The sequence below is a fragment of the Macaca thibetana genome, chromosome 3, assembly GCF_024542745.1.
Source record: "Macaca thibetana thibetana isolate TM-01 chromosome 3, ASM2454274v1, whole genome shotgun sequence".
Lineage (NCBI taxonomy): Eukaryota > Metazoa > Chordata > Mammalia > Primates > Cercopithecidae > Macaca > Macaca thibetana.
Genome location: NC_065580.1, coordinates 154764010 through 154780765, shown reverse-complemented (window position 1 = coordinate 154780765; position 16756 = coordinate 154764010). Strand labels below are relative to the sequence as shown.

Below are 16756 nucleotides of genomic sequence, written 5' to 3'. Positions count from 1 at the left end.
CCAACCCCCAGTGTGCACCTAGGTCGACGTTCTCTGTGTCTCATGGAAACAAAATGGAAGGGAATGTTCTAGAAGGTCGTGGAATTTTGCTGTGTTGTTCACGGCCTTCCTTGATCCTCAGCAAAGCAGCCTCAATCCCCCAGAGCCCTCCAGCAAGGCCACTTCCTCAGGAGTGAGGTCTCCAGGAGCAGCCTGGGCTGCCGAGACCCTCCCTGGAGCGCCCACTGGGAAACCCCAGCAGGGCTGGAGCTACAAGCAGCCTTGCAATTTTTTTGTCGGTTTGTTACGGAAAAACGTATAAATGACTGAGATCATTGTTAGTTCTTTCTGACTAGTCTTTAAAACAGAGCCCATCTGGGTGGCATCACTCCTGAGAGGACACTGGAGAAAGTGGGGCGGGCCCAGCTCATGGGCAGGGGTGCGGAGGGAAAGGCACCCATGGCAGCCGCCGCTTCCAGCATCCCCTCCGTGAGGGTGGAGAGAGAGAAGACGTGCCGCATGTGTGGGGCCCCCACAGTGAGCCTGGAAGCACCAGAGCCATTCAGTCAGCCGGCAGCGTCGCCCAATGGTTCCAGAAGACCTGGAGACCTCATCCGGGAAGACCAGCCGTCGATGCCGGCCGGGAAGAGGGCCCTGCCCACCTTGCATGCCCCCCACACACCAGCCTTTTCCAGACAGCCTCCCAGAAGCCGTTTCTGGGTTGGCGGCCCTCAGAGCCAGGCATCCAGGGTAGGCACCAGGGCTGGGGTGAGGGCATCAGCAAGGACGTTCAGGACAGGACTGGAGCCCAGGTCAGCTGACCCTGTACTGCCACCTGCCCCGGCCTGTCCAGCAGCCGTGCCCTGGTTCTTTCTGTCACCAAAGCTGCACTTTGTACTGACCGTGCATAAATAATTCAAAAGCTCAGAGTGGAAATTTTCTTCCTTGTGAGTTCTTCCTCCCTTCGGATGACTTCATCTCCCTAGAGGAGCTGCCGGAGTAGGGTCCGCTTGCTATGGCCGCCAGGGGCTGGCCACCATAGGGCTGCCCTGGCGGGGTGCGGACAATGGCTGGGTGAATGCTGGAGGGAGCTGCAGGCAGGCTGTCCCCAGGGTAGAGAGGCAGGGATGGCAGTGGCTGACCCAGGGCCTGCTTCTGAGACGATGCCGGGGCTGAAAGCAACACCAAACCGGCACAGAAATCTGCTGACCTTTGTGTTCCCTGGGTCGATACAGGATCAATAATCTGGAGCAGACAGGGAGGGCTCCGTGCACAGTGCCCTGCTTATGTCTTGGCGTGCAGCCTGCTTCCCGGAGCCCACGCCGTGGTGTGGCTACCGTAGGTCATAACTGCTTTGAGGGGCATTGCAGATCTGTGTTGTTGCCTTCCCGGCACCTCAGAGACCTTGTTTTCAAGTCAAACCTATTTACAAGAACAAAAGTGACTCTGTCCCCCTTCCCGAGAGCCCTGGCATGTGTGACTGTGTTCCTGCCCTTAACGCCTACCTCAGCGATGACGGGAGAGCTGGGAACAGCCCCTGCGGACTTCACGCTGCCCCCCGTGGACTCCACCCTGCCCCACTGTGGACTCCACGCTGCCCCCCCCCCGCGCACTCCACGTTGGCCCCCCAACGGACTCCATGCTGACCCCCGCACTCTGCATTCACTCTTTCAAGTAACCGTCACAGCAACCCTCCCCTTCGTTCTGGGCAGAAACCACCAGAAATTGTGCGTCCTCTCATGTGTCCATTCATCAGCCACTGACTGGACACCTCCTCCGTATGGGGCACTGGGCTAGGCTTAGCAGTGAGGAACGTGCCCTGGGCACCTGCCAGAGTGCCAGAGGCCATATGACTGATGAGGACGCAGGCTCTTGTGTCTGACCCCAGCACTGTTGCACAGCCTCTGGGCAGTGCAGAGCCTCTGGGCAGTCTCTGTCCCTCATCAGGACTGCTGATGTGGAAATGGCACCTGCCCCACTTGGCACTGGGCAGCCTGGGGTGGGCTCGACTTCCGCGGCCTCCATGTGGACCGGGCACCGTGTGTCCAGCAGGCTGAGGGCGGCCGTCAGGTCTTCCCGCGTGGGCCGTGGAGGTGGTGAGCTTTGGCGGGCAGCTCCCAATGTCTCTGGTTCTGTTGCCCCAGGTCAAGGAAATACTGACAGCGCTGGGCTTGCTGTCTTGTGCCAACACGCGGACCGGGAGCCTGTCAGGTGGTCAGCGCAAGCGCTTGGCCATTGCGCTGGAGCTGGTGAACAACCCTCCAGTCATGTTCTTCGATGAGCCCACCAGGTAAGTCAGGAGCATCTGGGCTGATGTCCAGGGGCAGGAACAATCCCCTCTATTCAGCAGTTCTTCCAGGTGACCCTGACATCCTGATGTAGCCTCAGAGGGGGTGAGCTCACCCAGCGGTTCCTCCTTCCATCTGGGAACACCGGGTAGAAGAGCTGACTTACGCCCCCTCCCTCCCTCCCTCCCTCAGAGACCCCCCTGTGCTCGGGCCTGCACGGCATGTGTTGACCCTGGGGGTATGGCTTTGGGAGGAACTTCACAACTGTCCAGGCAGGACAGAGGTCGGGGGGGTCCCCCGTCATCGGGGCAGCGGGGAACATCCTTTCACGATGCATGTCTTTTCCATGACACCAAGTTCCTCATGGCTCAGCCACTGTGAAGGCCAAGGTCATGGGACGCCCTGGGAAACGGTCTGTCCTCAGGAGTGTTCTGGAAATGCCCTGCAGTTTAGCACATCAGAGGCTCAGAGATGCCTGCAGGACAGAATCCTGCCTCGGTTGCTCGCCAGCTCTCTATACCCACGGGCGCTCTGACCCCTGTCCTGGGTGATGCCCTTTACGTTTGGGGCTCCGCTGTGGAATTGCTGCTCTGGAGTTCTGGCTCTGGTGCCCCCGGCCATAGGCTGAGCTCGCCTGACTCCTGCATGTGTCCTGTTCAGTTGTCCCGGGGAGGATGGGCGGCCAGGAATGAGGCTGCTCCTGAAATGACTTAAGCCAGACTTTCCATTGTCTCATTTCTGCCACTCACTCACCTCTCCAAAGTCCGGCTAGATTTGACAGCAACGTGACAGTGACCTTCTGGGGGTCGGGAGGGGAGGCTCACCTGTTTCTTCTCTTGGGCCTGCACAGCAGCAGCCCACGGTGTCTGTCAGATACTTCAGGAAAACAGACCACAGTGAACCCCTGAATAGCATCTTGCAAGCTGAATGCCCTGAATGCTCCGAGACGGGCGGGCTCGGGGACTGCCCAGCACACACTGTCCCCTGGGCCTGTCACTTCAGAGTTGAGGGGATGGGAGCAGGAGTAGATGTGAGCAGCCAGGAAAAGAGAAGAGAGAAGAGAGGTCCCCCCAAGGACCCTTCTATACAGTGAATTACCTGCCGGAGTAAAGCCCACCTGGGCTGCACCAAGGCTGCCTTCTATGGGGTGACACCCCCATCGCCAGCCCCATAGATGGGAGGTGGGGAGTGGGGGGGTGGTGACTGTGGAGCACTAGACCACCTGAGGCACAGCTGCCTTCCTGGACAGTTGTGAAGTCCCCTCTGCCCAGATGATTGGGGATCCCCCCACCTCTGTCGTGCCTGGACAGTTGTGAAGTCCCCTCTGCCCAGATGATTGGGGACCCCCCCCACCTCTGTCGTGCCTGGACAGTTGTGAAATTCTCCTGATCCCCAGATGAGTGGGCCCCCCCACCTCTGTCCTGCCTGGACAGTTGTGAAGTCCCCCCCTGCCCAGATGAGTGGGGACCCCCCAAACCTCTGTCCTGCTTGGACAGTTGTGAAGTCCCCCCACCGTCTAGATGAGTGGGGACCCCCACCTCTCTTCTGCCTGGACAGTTGTGAAGTCCCCACCCCCACCCAGATGAGTGGGGACCCCCCCAGTCCTAAACTCTGGCAGGAAGGCTCGCTGGGGTCCCTCCATTCTTGCCAGGAATAAAATATGACATGCAAAGCCCCACTGGGTGCCCCGACACTAAGCAGCAAAAAACAAACAGCAAGAGCTGCCCCGGCCTGGGACAGGGCAGCAGCAGCTACAGGCCCCTGATGCCAAGTCCTCTGGGACAGGAGCTCCCTGGGCCCCTGGGACCTGGAGCAGTGCTTGTTCCTGCCGCCCATGGACATCTCACGATGCCCCTTGCCTTGCAGCGGCCTGGACAGCGCCTCCTGCTTCCAGGTGGTCTCGCTGATGAAAGGGCTCGCTCAAGGGGGGCGCTCCATCATCTGCACCATCCACCAGCCCAGCGCCAAACTCTTTGAGCTGTTCGACCAGGTACGCGGGCCCCGGGCCCTCCCCACCAGATCACCGCTGCACTCAGGTCAGCCCGAATGACAGCAAACCCTGGGTACCCTCGGCCTTCTGTTAGCTCGTGGGGCGTCTTCATTTTTGAGAGCGTTTAAGTGCCAGGTTTTGTGAGACTTGTGGAACCACATGCAGCGAAGGGCGTGGGGAGTGGAAGTTGCTGAGCAGGGTCCTCTCTCGGTCCTGGTGGTCGGTCATGGGATCCTGGGTGTCACCGTGTCACCGGCATTGTAGAACTTCATCACCTCCCCTGTTAAAAAGCGGGGGGGGGAGATCGAGATCATCCTGGCTAACACGGTGAAACCCCGTCTCTACTAAAAAATACAAAAAAACTAGCCGGGCAAGGTGGCGGGCGCCTGTAGTCCCAGCTACTCAGGAGGCTGAGGCAGGAGATGGTGTAAACCTGGGAGGCGGAGCTTGCAGTGAGCTGAGATCCAGCCACCGCACTCCAGCCTGGGAGACAGAGCGAGACTCCGTCTCAAAAAAAAAAAAAAAAAAAAAAAAAAAAAAAGGGTGGGGGGGACACTTGTTTTCCAGAATTAATAACGGGTTACAGCATTTGCACAGTATCATTGGGTTTATAAATCTCAGGTTTTGGCCAGGCATGGTGGCTCTTCCCTGTAGTCCCCGCACTTTGGGAGGCTGAGGTAGGCGGATCACTTGAGCTCAGGAGTTGAAGAACAGCCTGAGCAACATGGTAAAACCCTGTCTCTACAAAAGAAAAAAAAAGTACAAAAATTATCCAGGTGTGGTGGCATATTCCTACAGTCCCAGCTACTCGGGAGGCTGATGTGGGAGGATCACCCGAGCCCAGGAGGTGGAGGTTGCACTGAGCCAAGATCGTGCCACTGCACTCCAGCCTGGGCAACAGAGCAAGACCCTGTATCAAAACAAAACAAAATAAAACAACATCAACAAAAAAACAACTTAAGTTTTGATATTAGTCTGAGCAAAAATAGTCACAAAGGGATAAAATGTGTATAGCTCCAAAATTTTTTCTGAGCAGGGGGTTAGCATGAAAAATAAAAAGCAAGCAATATAATCAGATCATCCCTGGCCGTCGATATTCTTCCCTGGCTTTTCACGGCTTTCCCTTCACATGTTAATAGGACCCTTGGGGGTGATGCAAAGCTCTCAGGAGAGGAAGTGGCTGAGCGTTGGGCTGACTGATTGAGTGGCTGATTGACTGATGGAGAGCTCCGGTTGCTTTCTGTGGAAGGCAGGGCTTGATCCCTTTCTCTCCTTCCTTTTTTCCAGCTTTACGTCCTGAGTCAAGGACAATGTGTGTACCGGGGAAAAGTCTGCAATCTTGTGCCATATTTGAGGGATTTGGGTCTGAACTGCCCAACCTACCACAACCCAGCAGATTTTGGTAAGCGGAGCCCTGAGCAGCTTGGGGGACAGAAAGGGGATTTTCCTCCTCTGTAGGTTTCACTTTTAGTAAAAAGTGCAGATGCCCCCAACTCAGAAACCACTTGACTATTCCACAAATGGCTCAAGTGTCATCCAGTGATAAAACTGTTAAAGAACAAATAAAAAAAAAGGTGCCCTTTCCTCTAGACTCTAGGTAAAACCATCTGGCCAGCCCATCTCTGCCTCTCTCCTCTCTCTGTGTCCTAATCGCCTCCTCTCCTGAGGACAGCAGTCATTGGATTCAGGGCCCGCCCTAAGTCCAGGATGATTCATCTCAAGATCCTAATTACCTCTGCAAAGACCCTTTTTCAAATAAGGTTGCATGGTGACGGTCCAGGCGGACTTCCCTCCTCCTTCGCCTTCCAGCCATCAGCCTTAATCTGTCATTTTTCTTTAAAATACTTGATTCGTGCAATTCCCAGGACTCGTATTTTCTACCACACTATTTCCCAAATTGTGTTGCATGAGACACTGTTCACGGGAAGCGCCTCTCCCTCACAAGGAGTAGGCTGTGATGGAGAGGAGAGAGGGAGAGAGGTGCAGGGGGTGTGGTTTAAGGGGGGACAGGACCTGGGAGGGCTGTGGTTCTGGCTTCACGCTTGCTCACAAGGGAGAGGAACAGATCAGGAACGGGTCAGTAACGGATGCTGCTGAGTGGGGCAGGGAGGAGAGGTGTGAAGCCTGCATGGAGGTGAGAACCCGGAGGGAAGGGCGGGCAGGAAGGAGAGGAAACACAGCACATGGGGATGCAGAGAGATCCTGGAGAGATGAAGGTGTTCTGGGGATTCCATTTCCTCAGTGTCGTCTGACCAGAGAGTGGGAGATGCGGGGGAGTGTGGCCCACTGTAGCGGGTGTGGGTGACCAGAGGGGTCTGGAAACGTTGCCTGGCAGTGCTGTGGGCTCATTTAGAACCCTTGAGGATGACTTTCTGGTAGGGCCAATGTGTCCTGGTCTGTGGCTTGATCTAGGGGGTGTGGTGGCCCCCGTACCAGCTGGGAGGAAGCAAGTAGCTGGCTCTGCCAGAGGGAAGTGCGGAAAACGGAAGGGCGTTGAGGAGCTTTGGGCCTTAGCAAGAACGTTACTGGAGTGGGAGGCGAGGAGTCGCACAGGAGGACACGGAGGCAGGAGAGGGCAGAGGGGTTGGGAGAAAGCAGAGGTAGGCAGAGGGCAGGAGGCCAGTCTCCGCGGGAGTGTGGAAGGAGTTGCAGGCTGCAGAGGAAGTCGAGGTGGAGGCAGACCTTAGGGGAGCAAGTCCGCAGGCAGAGCGGGGAGGTGACGATTGGGATGTGGGAGGAAGGAGCAGGTGGGGAGAGCCTGTGCAGGAGACACTCACCGGGATCTGAGAGGTGCAGGTGGAGAGTCCTAGGACCTCCAAGTCCCCAGGGTGCCAGCCACTCGTACGGCGATGGGCATGTCCTTCTCTGCCATCTTGTAGAACTGCTGTGGCTCTCATCACACCCTGCCAAACCACAGGCTCCTCAAGGAGGTGTCCCTCAAGGAGGAGCCCTTCGTTCTGCTCCCCTCCCCAGCTCCACCTTGGAGGCTGGCCCAGAGCAGGCATTCAGTAAGTACCGGCTGGATGAGCAGTCGGTAGATGCAGGAGCTCATTACTTCTCAGACCACCGACAGCACAGTGTGTGTTTGCGTTTCCAGTCTCCTGACGTGATAAAGGGCCTTGCTGGGGGGTTTGAGAGCCGCACGCTTGTTGATAAATGACTTTGACATCATGCCATTAGCACCACCAGGCAGCATCTATGGAATCACTTTAAAACATTCCCACTCGAATAACGACTTTCGCATCTGGGTGATTGGGCCGTCCTTCCTGGAACCTGGGCTGACCCGGCGTCTGTGTCTCCTGCAGTCATGGAGGTTGCATCCGGCGAGTACGGCGATCAGAACAGTCGCCTGGTGAGAGCGGTTCGGGAGGGCATGTGTGACTCCGACCACAAGAGAGACCTCGGGGGTGATGCCGAGGTGAACCCTTTTCTTTGGCACCGGCCCTCTGAAGAGGTAAAGCAGACAAAACGATTAAAGGGGTTGAGAAAGGTAATGCAAATCCTGAAGCCCCCTGGGGAAGGCTGCATGTGGCACTGTGCACCGCTGCATGAGAGCTCTTTCCGAGCAAGAAGGAGCAGCGGCTCTGACTGGCTTTCACCCGTTGCCCTCTTGCGTGTGTCCTCAGGACTCCTCGTCCATGGAAGGCTGCCATAGCTTCTCTGCCAGCTGCCTCACGCAGTTCTGCATCCTCTTCAAGAGGACCTTCCTCAGCATCATGAGGGACTCGGTAAGGCTGCCCCAATCTTCTCCCAGGGCTAGGGAAGTCGTGTGTCATTTTCTCATAGACTCATCCTGACGGAATGTGTTTGTTCATTCTCACATTGCTGTAAAGAAATGTCTGAGGCCGGGTGTACTGGCTTACGCCTGTACAAAGTGCTTACGCTGTAGCCCCAGCACTTTGGAAGGTCAAGGCAGGCGGATCACTTGGGGCCAGGAGTTCAGACCAGCCTGGCCAACGTGGGGAAACCCCATCTCTACTAAAAATACAAAAATTAGCTGGGCCTGGTAGCGCATGCCTGTAATCCCTGCTACTCAGGAGGCTGAAGCAGAAGAACTGCTTGAACCCAGGGAGCAAAGGTTGCAGTGAACCAAGAACGCGCCACTGCACTCCAGCCTGGGTGACAGAGCCAGACTCTCATCTGAAAGGAAGGGAGGGAGGGAGGGAAGGAGGGAGGAAGGGAGGAAGGGAGGAAGGGAGGGAGAAAGGAAGGCAGGCAGGCAGGAAGGAAGGAACGCAGGCAGGTCTGAGCCTCGGGAATTTATAAAGAAAAGAGGTTTAATTGGCTCATTGTTCTGCAGGCTGTATAGGAAGCATAGCCCGGGAGGCCTCAGGAAACTTTCAATCATGGTGGAAGGCAGGGGAGGGGCAGGCATTCCCCTGGGAAGGGGAATGGAGCACTACACACTTTTAAACATCCAGATCTCACAATAATTCACCCACTGTCACAAGCACAGAACCAAAGAATTCCACCCCCGTGATCCAATCAGGCCCCATCTCCAACATTGGGGATTACAATTTGACATGAGATTTGGGTGGGGACACAGACCCAAACCATACCACTAAACTTTCAAATTACTTTTCTTCCATTTGCAATAGTCAGCGTTTACTGTAATGCTGCAGTAACAAACACTCCCATAATGTACGTGTCTCCCTCCACTGATATTTGTGTCCTGCTTGTGTTAGGGGTGGCAACAGTGGGTTGTGTCATGGCTCTATCCCATAAGTCTTCTCATCCTGCGACAGCTCCTGTCTGGACATGCCTTTCTGCAACATGTCAAAGGAAAAGTGCAAGAGAGAAACCAAATGACAGCCCTTAAAACTTCCAGTTGGAAGTGGCAAATTGTCACTTGCACTCACATGCCATTGGCCTAAACAAGTCACATGGCCAAGCCTGAAACCAGGGCTGTAGGCAAGTCCATTTCTCCTTCAGGAAAGCACTGTGAATTATGAGGATTGGGGTGGGGGGCTGGACAATTCCTTATAGGGAAGGAGGTGATGAATACGCGGGAACCATAGTTCCACCAGAGAAGTGGACAATCTGGCCACCTGCTTAGGAGCGGCTGAATGCCTGGCATGGCTTCTGGGACCCAATTTGAAAGACAGAGGGGCTCACCGCAGCCCACGCCAGAGTTCTTGGAGCCTCTGATATGGCCACTTTTCCCTCACCATTGTTTTTACCTTTCCTCTCTTCTGAGGGTAGACCGTTTGTTCTCCATTTTAAAATCTTTAACAAAGGATAGTAATTATGTCTGTTTTAACACAACAAAAGCCTGACATGTGTGCATATGTGTGTGTGTGTGTGTGTATGTGAGTTGCTTTAGGGTTTGGCTTGTTTTTCTGGAGGAGAAGAGAGGATAAAGTCTAAGAACTGCTGTCACAGAGTTCGGGGTCCCATGCTTCCAAAGGCCGCAGCTGGGTTGTTCTCTGGGCTGAGGACAGCTTTGCACATGCACCGGGTAAGACGCGGGTCTGCCCCCAGGTCCTGACGCACCTGCGCATCACCTCGCACATTGGGATCGGCCTCCTCATCGGCCTGCTGTACTTGGGGATCGGGAACGAAGCCAAGAAGGTCTTGAGCAACTCCGGCTTCCTCTTCTTCTCCATGCTGTTCCTCATGTTCGCGGCCCTCATGCCCACTGTTCTGACATGTGAGTGACAGACCACAGACCCTTTCTTCCTTATTTTCAATTCCTACCCAAGCATGGGGGGCCTGAGGTCATGCCTTGACCAACGGATGAGTTTTCTAAACACAATGTTTTTGTTTTTTAAAATATCATCTTCTTTGTTGACAGATGCAAGTTGTATTGTATTTGCTGTTAGATAAGAAAATACAATACTTAAGCCAAAGGAGTGAATCCCGAATGGAAGACTTTTAAGCATGGGGGAAGGCTGATGGGAGGGGGATTTCTCAAAGATTCACTGATTAGGAGCCCCCCAAGTCTACTACTTAAGCGTTACCTAGTTCAATTGTTAAGATAGCTCTGCACAGCCCACTTCAGGAGCAGAGAAGCTCTCTTAGATGGATCTCCACACAATTCCAGTTTGTTCACAAGGAGGCTGCCCTTGGTCACTTTGGGCGACAGTGAACACAGCTGCTGCTTCTCCTGAACTTCAGCATAAACAGCCCCTCCCTAGGTACCTCCTCCCCAAGCCGCCCCTGATTTCCAAGAGCAGCTTGCAGCCTTGCTCACGGGAAGGGACCACGCTGATGCAGAGTTTCAGAAGAGGCCGACTCAGGAAGAGTAAGGCCAGGCACGAATCCTTGCATTCATCACTAAGATGATGCTTTGTGTTCACAGACACGCTCCCCACCCTGATTCTCCACCCGATGACTCTTCAGGTTATCCACATGGGTGGCGAGCTTTCCAGGCTAGCAAAACACGTCCTCTGCTTGTTCAGTCTCTCAGTGCCCTAGGCCAGAGCTGGGTTACGAGCCGCTCAGCTCAAGATCGCCGGTTGGGATGTTAAACAGACTCGCTGTGCATGGTCGCTGACCCTTCTTTTTTGCTTTTCTATCTCCTAGTTCCCCTGGAGATGGGAGTCTTTCTTCGGGAACACCTGAACTACTGGTACAGCCTGAAGGCCTACTACCTAGCCAAGACCATGGCGGACGTGCCCTTTCAGGTGTGTTAGCCAGGGCAGGGGCTGGAATAGGAAACGGGGGCAAGAGTTCTCCTGTACACCCTTTATATTGAGTAAGAGGGCCTGCCAGGGATGCAGGGTGGCGTGGCCCGACATCGGGAGCTCTGGTGGGGGCTCTGGCAGGAGCTGTGGGGAGTGGGGAAGGACCTGACGTCGGGAGCTCTGGTGGGAGCTACAGGGAAGGGCGGGCTGCCCAGGAGCTTTGCTGTTGGCCTGCGGTAGTGAGAAGCGGCTGAGCCCGAGGCTGATGGGCACTTGTTTCCAGATCATGTTCCCAGTGGCCTACTGCAGCATCGTGTACTGGATGACATCGCAGCCATCCGACGCCGTGCGCTTCGTGCTGTTTGCCGCGCTGGGCACCATGACCTCGCTGGTGGCACAGTCCCTGGGCCTGCTGATCGGAGCCGCCTCCACGTCCCTGCAGGTGCCAGCCCAGGAGGCGCTGAGTGAGGCCATGAGGGCTGGGCTTCCCTGCACCATCTTGGCCTGAGCTAGGGGGCTTTGCCACCCCTCCCCCTACTTCTGCCCTGACCCTCCTAGATGGGGTCGTTTCCACAGGAAGGGCCCGCATTGTCGGGGGTCAGGATCAGCTGGCTTCCACAGTGCACAGAGCGGGCAGCCTCACGTGTGCTGACTGTGTGCTGGGCGCCCTTCCCAGCCTTTCCCAAATCTGAGCTGTAGCCCCAAGCACAGCCACGCTTAGGTGCTGTGCTGGCCCCATTTTACACAGGGGGGCCCTGAGGCCCAGAAGGCAAAGTGATTTGTCAGGGGGTCACACAGCTGTCTCAGGAGGCAAGCTCTCAACACCTACACATCGCTGCCTCTGCAGGGACCCTCGGCCTCTCCATGGGCCCCTTCCTTCTCCCATCGCCCACCCTGTCCCCCGACCTGCCACCCATGTGCACCTGCAGGTTCTCTACCTCTGTGGCTTCGGGACACTCGGCCTGAGCCTGTCCTTCTGGACAAAAGCACTGCTCTCGAGGCCCCCAAGGTCCCATGCTGGGTGCAGTGTATTCCCGGGTCACCTCCAGTCCACCACGAGCTGGCTGCCTGGCCCCCAGGGCCCGGGTGCCCTCACCCTAGATGAGGATAGCCACGGAGCCCGGCTCACAAGGTTGCCATGGACCAAAGATGACACGGCAGGAAAGTGCTGGGCCCACACCAGCTGCAGCAACCCATGTCCCCCAAGGCCAGCCCCAGCGCACCTGCTCAGCCACCCCCAGGCCTCCTGCCTAGGGCGCTCAGGTTCTGCAGGGGTCACTAATCAGGGCAGGACTGGGATGCCCCTGTCTGCACGGTTACACATGGCACACATGCACACAGACATGACACGCTACACACCACACCACACACTACACACACAGTACACACCACACAATACAAACACACCACATTACATACTGCAGACACACCACACTACACACTACATACTACCTACTACACACCACGCACTACACACACATCACACTGCACACTGCAGACACACCACACTACACACTCCATACTACATACTACACACCACGCACTACACACACATCACACTGCACACTGCAGACACACCACACTACACACACCACACCACACACTACACACACAGTACACACCACACAATACACACACACCACATTACATACTGCAGACACACCACACTACACACTACATACTACATACTACACACCACACACTACACACACATCACACTGCACACTGCAGACACACCACACTACGCACTACACACAAATACTACATACACACACCACAGAGTACATACCACATACCACACCCCACACACACACCACACACTACACACCACACTACACACTACATACTACATACTACACACCACACACTACACACACATCACACTGCACACTGCAGACACACCACACTACGCACTACACACAAATGCTACATACACACATCACAGAGTCCATACCACGTACCACACCACACACACACACTACACACTACACACCACACCACACACTACAGACACCACACACCACACAGCAGACACTGCACACACCACACACACTCCACACAACCTCCTACCCCCCATACACTCACAGCGCCCTGGCTGGACCTGTGCTCACTGTGAACCCTGAGTCACGGCGGTTTGTTCCATCTCTGGGCTGCTCTCCCAGAGGGGCCGACAGGCAGGCATCCATCCTGCCTATGGAGGCTGCAGTCCTTCCACTGGGCCCCGACTGCGGGGGTGCCCACCACACATCTGCCACGGGCCAGGCACTGGCCTTAGCCCCCCAGGAACAGCTGTGGAGGAGCAGGCAGCAGCCAGTTGAGGAGGGTGTGTCCCCATCTGTCTGGCCTGGGCACATCCACTGGGTCCCAGCTCATCCTGGGCTGTAGGAGGCTCTGGGGCTGCCACGTCACAGCAGGGCAGCTGGGGGATCCTCAGAGATGGTGACCCCACACCTCGGGGATGCTGCACCTTCTGCCCCATTAAGGACCCTCATTACCATGCCCAGAAGGTGCCCTGGCCCTGCCCCGGGGGAAGCTGGGGTGGGCGAGCCTCCTCTGCAGGGGGCCATGCTACAGGTTCTGCTACATCTGTCCCATGTGCTCCCAACTCCAGGTGGCCACCTTCGTGGGCCCGGTGACAGCCATCCCAGTGCTCCTGTTCTCGGGGTTCTTCGTCAGCTTCGACACCATCCCCACATACCTGCAGTGGATGTCCTACATCTCCTATGTCAGGTAGCGGGCGCAGGGCACACATGGCGTGGGGACCGAGGGTGACGAGGGAAGAACTTCCTCCAAAGGCGTGAGGGGCTCACAAAAGCCACTCTGGGCTGCTGGCCGAGTACAGATCACACATCTGAGGATCCATTCCTTCCATCTTCCTGCTAGTTCCACCTGCTCCTCGCCAACACACACACACACTAAACAAGGAGGCCACACAAACCAGCGCTTCGCACCCCAAGGGCCATGGCAGGCCCAAGTGTTCTGGATGTTTCCAAGAGCTGCCTTTGGTGGAAGCGCTTCCATTTTTTAGAAACGTTCTTCCTCCCCGAAGTGAACAGTGCTCCTAACAAGTGCTGATTGTAAAACCTTTATAAGAAATCTGGTGGGGGCTGGGTGTGGTGGCTCATGTCTGTAATCCCAGCACTTTGACCTCGTGATCCGCCCGTCTCGGCCTCCCAAAGTGGAGGCCGAGGCAGTCAGATAGCTTGAGGTCAGGAGTTCGAGACCAGCCTGGCCAACATGGCAAAACCCTGTCTCCACTAAAAACCCAAAACAATTAACTAGGCATGGTGGCACGCAACTGTAATTCCAGCTACTCCGGAGGCTGAGGCGGGAGAATCTCTTGAACCTGGGAGGCAGAGATTTCAGTGAGCTGGCATTGTGCCATTGCACCTAGGTGACAGAGCAAGACAAAGAAAGAGAAAGAAAGAAAGAGAAAAGAAAGAGAGAAAAGAAAAGAAAGAAAAGGAGGGAGGAAGGAAGGAGGGAGGGAGGGAGGGAGGGAAGAAAGGAAGGAAGGAAGGAAGGAAAGAAGGAAGGAAGGAAGCAAGCAAGGAAGGAAGGAAGGAAATCTGGTGGGAAACAAGTCATTTTTAAACAACTTTTTAAACATCCTAATATCTTGGAACAAGAATGCCCAGTGCCTCGGGTCCTTAGCTACAGGGTTTCGTGCCCTCTGCAGAGCGGGGTGTTGGCACACTGGCCCCACCAGGGGCAGCACCCATCTTCCGAGCTGCAGAAGTTCCACGTGACACAAAGATCCAAAGTTTGGAACAAGCTCTTCTTTTCTAGAATGTCAGTTCAGACTCAGGTATATTGTTCAAGAAAACAGAATGAAAACAAAGCCCTTGTACAGAGTTTCAACAATCTGTGTGTGCTCCAACACCACGAAATCAGAAACCGACGTCTTTCTTCTGAAAATGAGTGCTTTTGTCCTGACAGGGCGGGGCTGGAGCAGAGGGAGAGAGGGGGCAGGAATGTTTCATATAAATGTTCTCAAGTCCTTGCAAGTTGGCCAGCCCATGATTCCCTCCAACCGATAGAAAGCACGTAACCTCGGAAGTGAACAAAAGATTTCTCAGCACATTTCACCAGTGAATGAATATGTACTGTTCATTCAACTTGGTTTTTTGCTCGGGGCCCTGGAAGAAACAAAACTGGAAGAAAAACAGTGGAGCTGTTGCCCGTGTTTATCTTAAGAAGATGGTGGGCGGTGAGGAAGTATTCTGGGGAAGGCAGCCCTTTGGGAAGGGAGGACAGCCAGGCTGGGAATCGCAGGGAGGGTGAACAACATCGACCTTCAGCCAACGGCGTGGTTGGCTGGGAGAGCGTCCTCCCTCATGCCCGGCCTTTCCTCTTAGGTATGGGTTCGAAGGGGTCATCCTCTCCATCTATGGCTTAGACCGAGAAGATCTGCACTGTGACATTGACGAGACGTGCCACTTCCAGAAGTCGGAGGCCATCCTGCGGGAGCTGGACGTGGAAAACGCCAAGCTGTACCTGGACTTCATCGTACTCGGGATTTTCTTCATCTCCCTGCGCCTCATTGCCTATTTTGTCCTCAGGTACAAAATCCGGGCAGAGAGGTAAAACACCCGAATGCCAGGAAAGAGGAAGATTAGACACTGTGGCCGAGGGCACGTCTAGAATCGAGGAGGCAAGCCTGTGCCCGACCGATGATGCAGAGACTCTTCTGATCCAACCCCTAGAACCGCGTTGGGTTTGTGGGTGTCTCATGTGCAGCCGCTCCGCCCAGCTGGGTTGGGTTCTCTCCATTCCCCTTTCTAGCTTTAACTAGGAAGATGTAGGAAGGTCGGTGGTTTTTTTTTTTTTTTTACATACAGAATTTTAAATACCACAACTGGGGCAGAATTTAAAACTGCAACACAGCTGGTGACGAGAGGCTTCCTCAGTCCAGTTGCTCCTTAGTACCAGGCACCGTGGGTCCTGGATGGGGAACCGCAAGCAACCTCTCGGCTGATGGCTGCACAGTCAGATGTCTCGGGGCAGAGGGGCCGAGCACGGAGCGATTCCATTTTTTGACTGTTGTTTTTCATAGTTTCATCTTTCTAAGGTGTGTCTCTTTTCCAATGAGAACTCATTTTTGCAAGCCAAAAGTTGATCAATTGCATTCATTTGAAGAAACTGTACCTTTTTAGTACTTGCTGAAGAATGATTCGGGGTAAATCACGTACTTTGTTTAGAGAGGCAAGGGGTTTAACCGAATCACGTAGCTGGTCTCATACGCAGACAGCACTGGTGAAGTATTGAATGCAGGTTCCAGGTGGAGGGAAGACGTGGACACCCTCTCCACCGAACCATGCAGAAATTTTTAAAAGCTATACAAAACATTGTAAGAAGACATTGGCCAACTCTTTCAAAGTCTTTTATTTTCCACGTGCTTCTTATTTTAAGCAAAATATATTGTTTGTTTCTTCCTAACTTTCTGACTACCTTAATTTTGCCTAGGTTGATTTAAACAAACAAACAGCATCCCTTTCCTTCTATATCATCTCAGCTACCTCCACTGAACCTGAAAGAGCAGGGCTTAGGGAAATTCAGGCATGACCTTTGAGGGTTGTCTCTGCAGGAGCAGCCAGCAGAGAAAGATGGGCTAACTGTGCAAGAGGGGAGGAGGCCAACAAGATGGCATCAGAATCCAAGGGCTTAGGGCAAAGTCAGTAGACTTCAGTGTGTGGAGGCATTTGAAACTTGATCAAACAACGCATTTCGAGTGGTGGGGGATTTCATCTCTGGTTTTTGTGATCTCACAGCCACATCACCGCCTCAGTGTTAGGCTTGTGTAAACTTTGCATATTGGAAACCGCTTCTTTCTTACGACTGAATCACATAGGTCAAATCCCACTAGGGCAGGA

At 54.7% G+C, this 16756-nt stretch overlaps 1 protein-coding gene across 4 annotated transcripts in view; it reads left to right on the top strand.

Moving 5' to 3' along the window:
• ABCG1 (ATP binding cassette subfamily G member 1) overlaps positions 1–16322 on the top strand; it is a 76828-nt gene extending 60506 nt beyond the window's left edge. For 2 of the 4 annotated variants that reach the window (XM_050785681.1, XM_050785682.1), the window contains exons 6-15: positions 2124–2269; positions 4134–4257; positions 5545–5659; positions 7563–7711; positions 7884–7985; positions 9739–9907; positions 10783–10883; positions 11167–11325; positions 13495–13613; positions 15242–16322. In XM_050785681.1, the coding sequence (XP_050641638.1) occupies positions 2124–2269; positions 4134–4257; positions 5545–5659; positions 7563–7711; positions 7884–7985; positions 9739–9907; positions 10783–10883; positions 11167–11325; positions 13495–13613; positions 15242–15470 (1413 nt within the window). In that variant the 3' untranslated portion in view covers positions 15471–16322. Of the gene's footprint in view, positions 1–2123; positions 2270–4133; positions 4258–5544; positions 5660–7562; positions 7748–7883; positions 7986–9738; positions 9908–10782; positions 10884–11166; positions 11326–13494; positions 13614–15241 lie in introns of all 4 variants that reach the window. The other 2 variants (XM_050785679.1, XM_050785680.1) reach the window with 1 other exon arrangement.
• Positions 16323–16756: the final 434 nt, after the last annotated feature.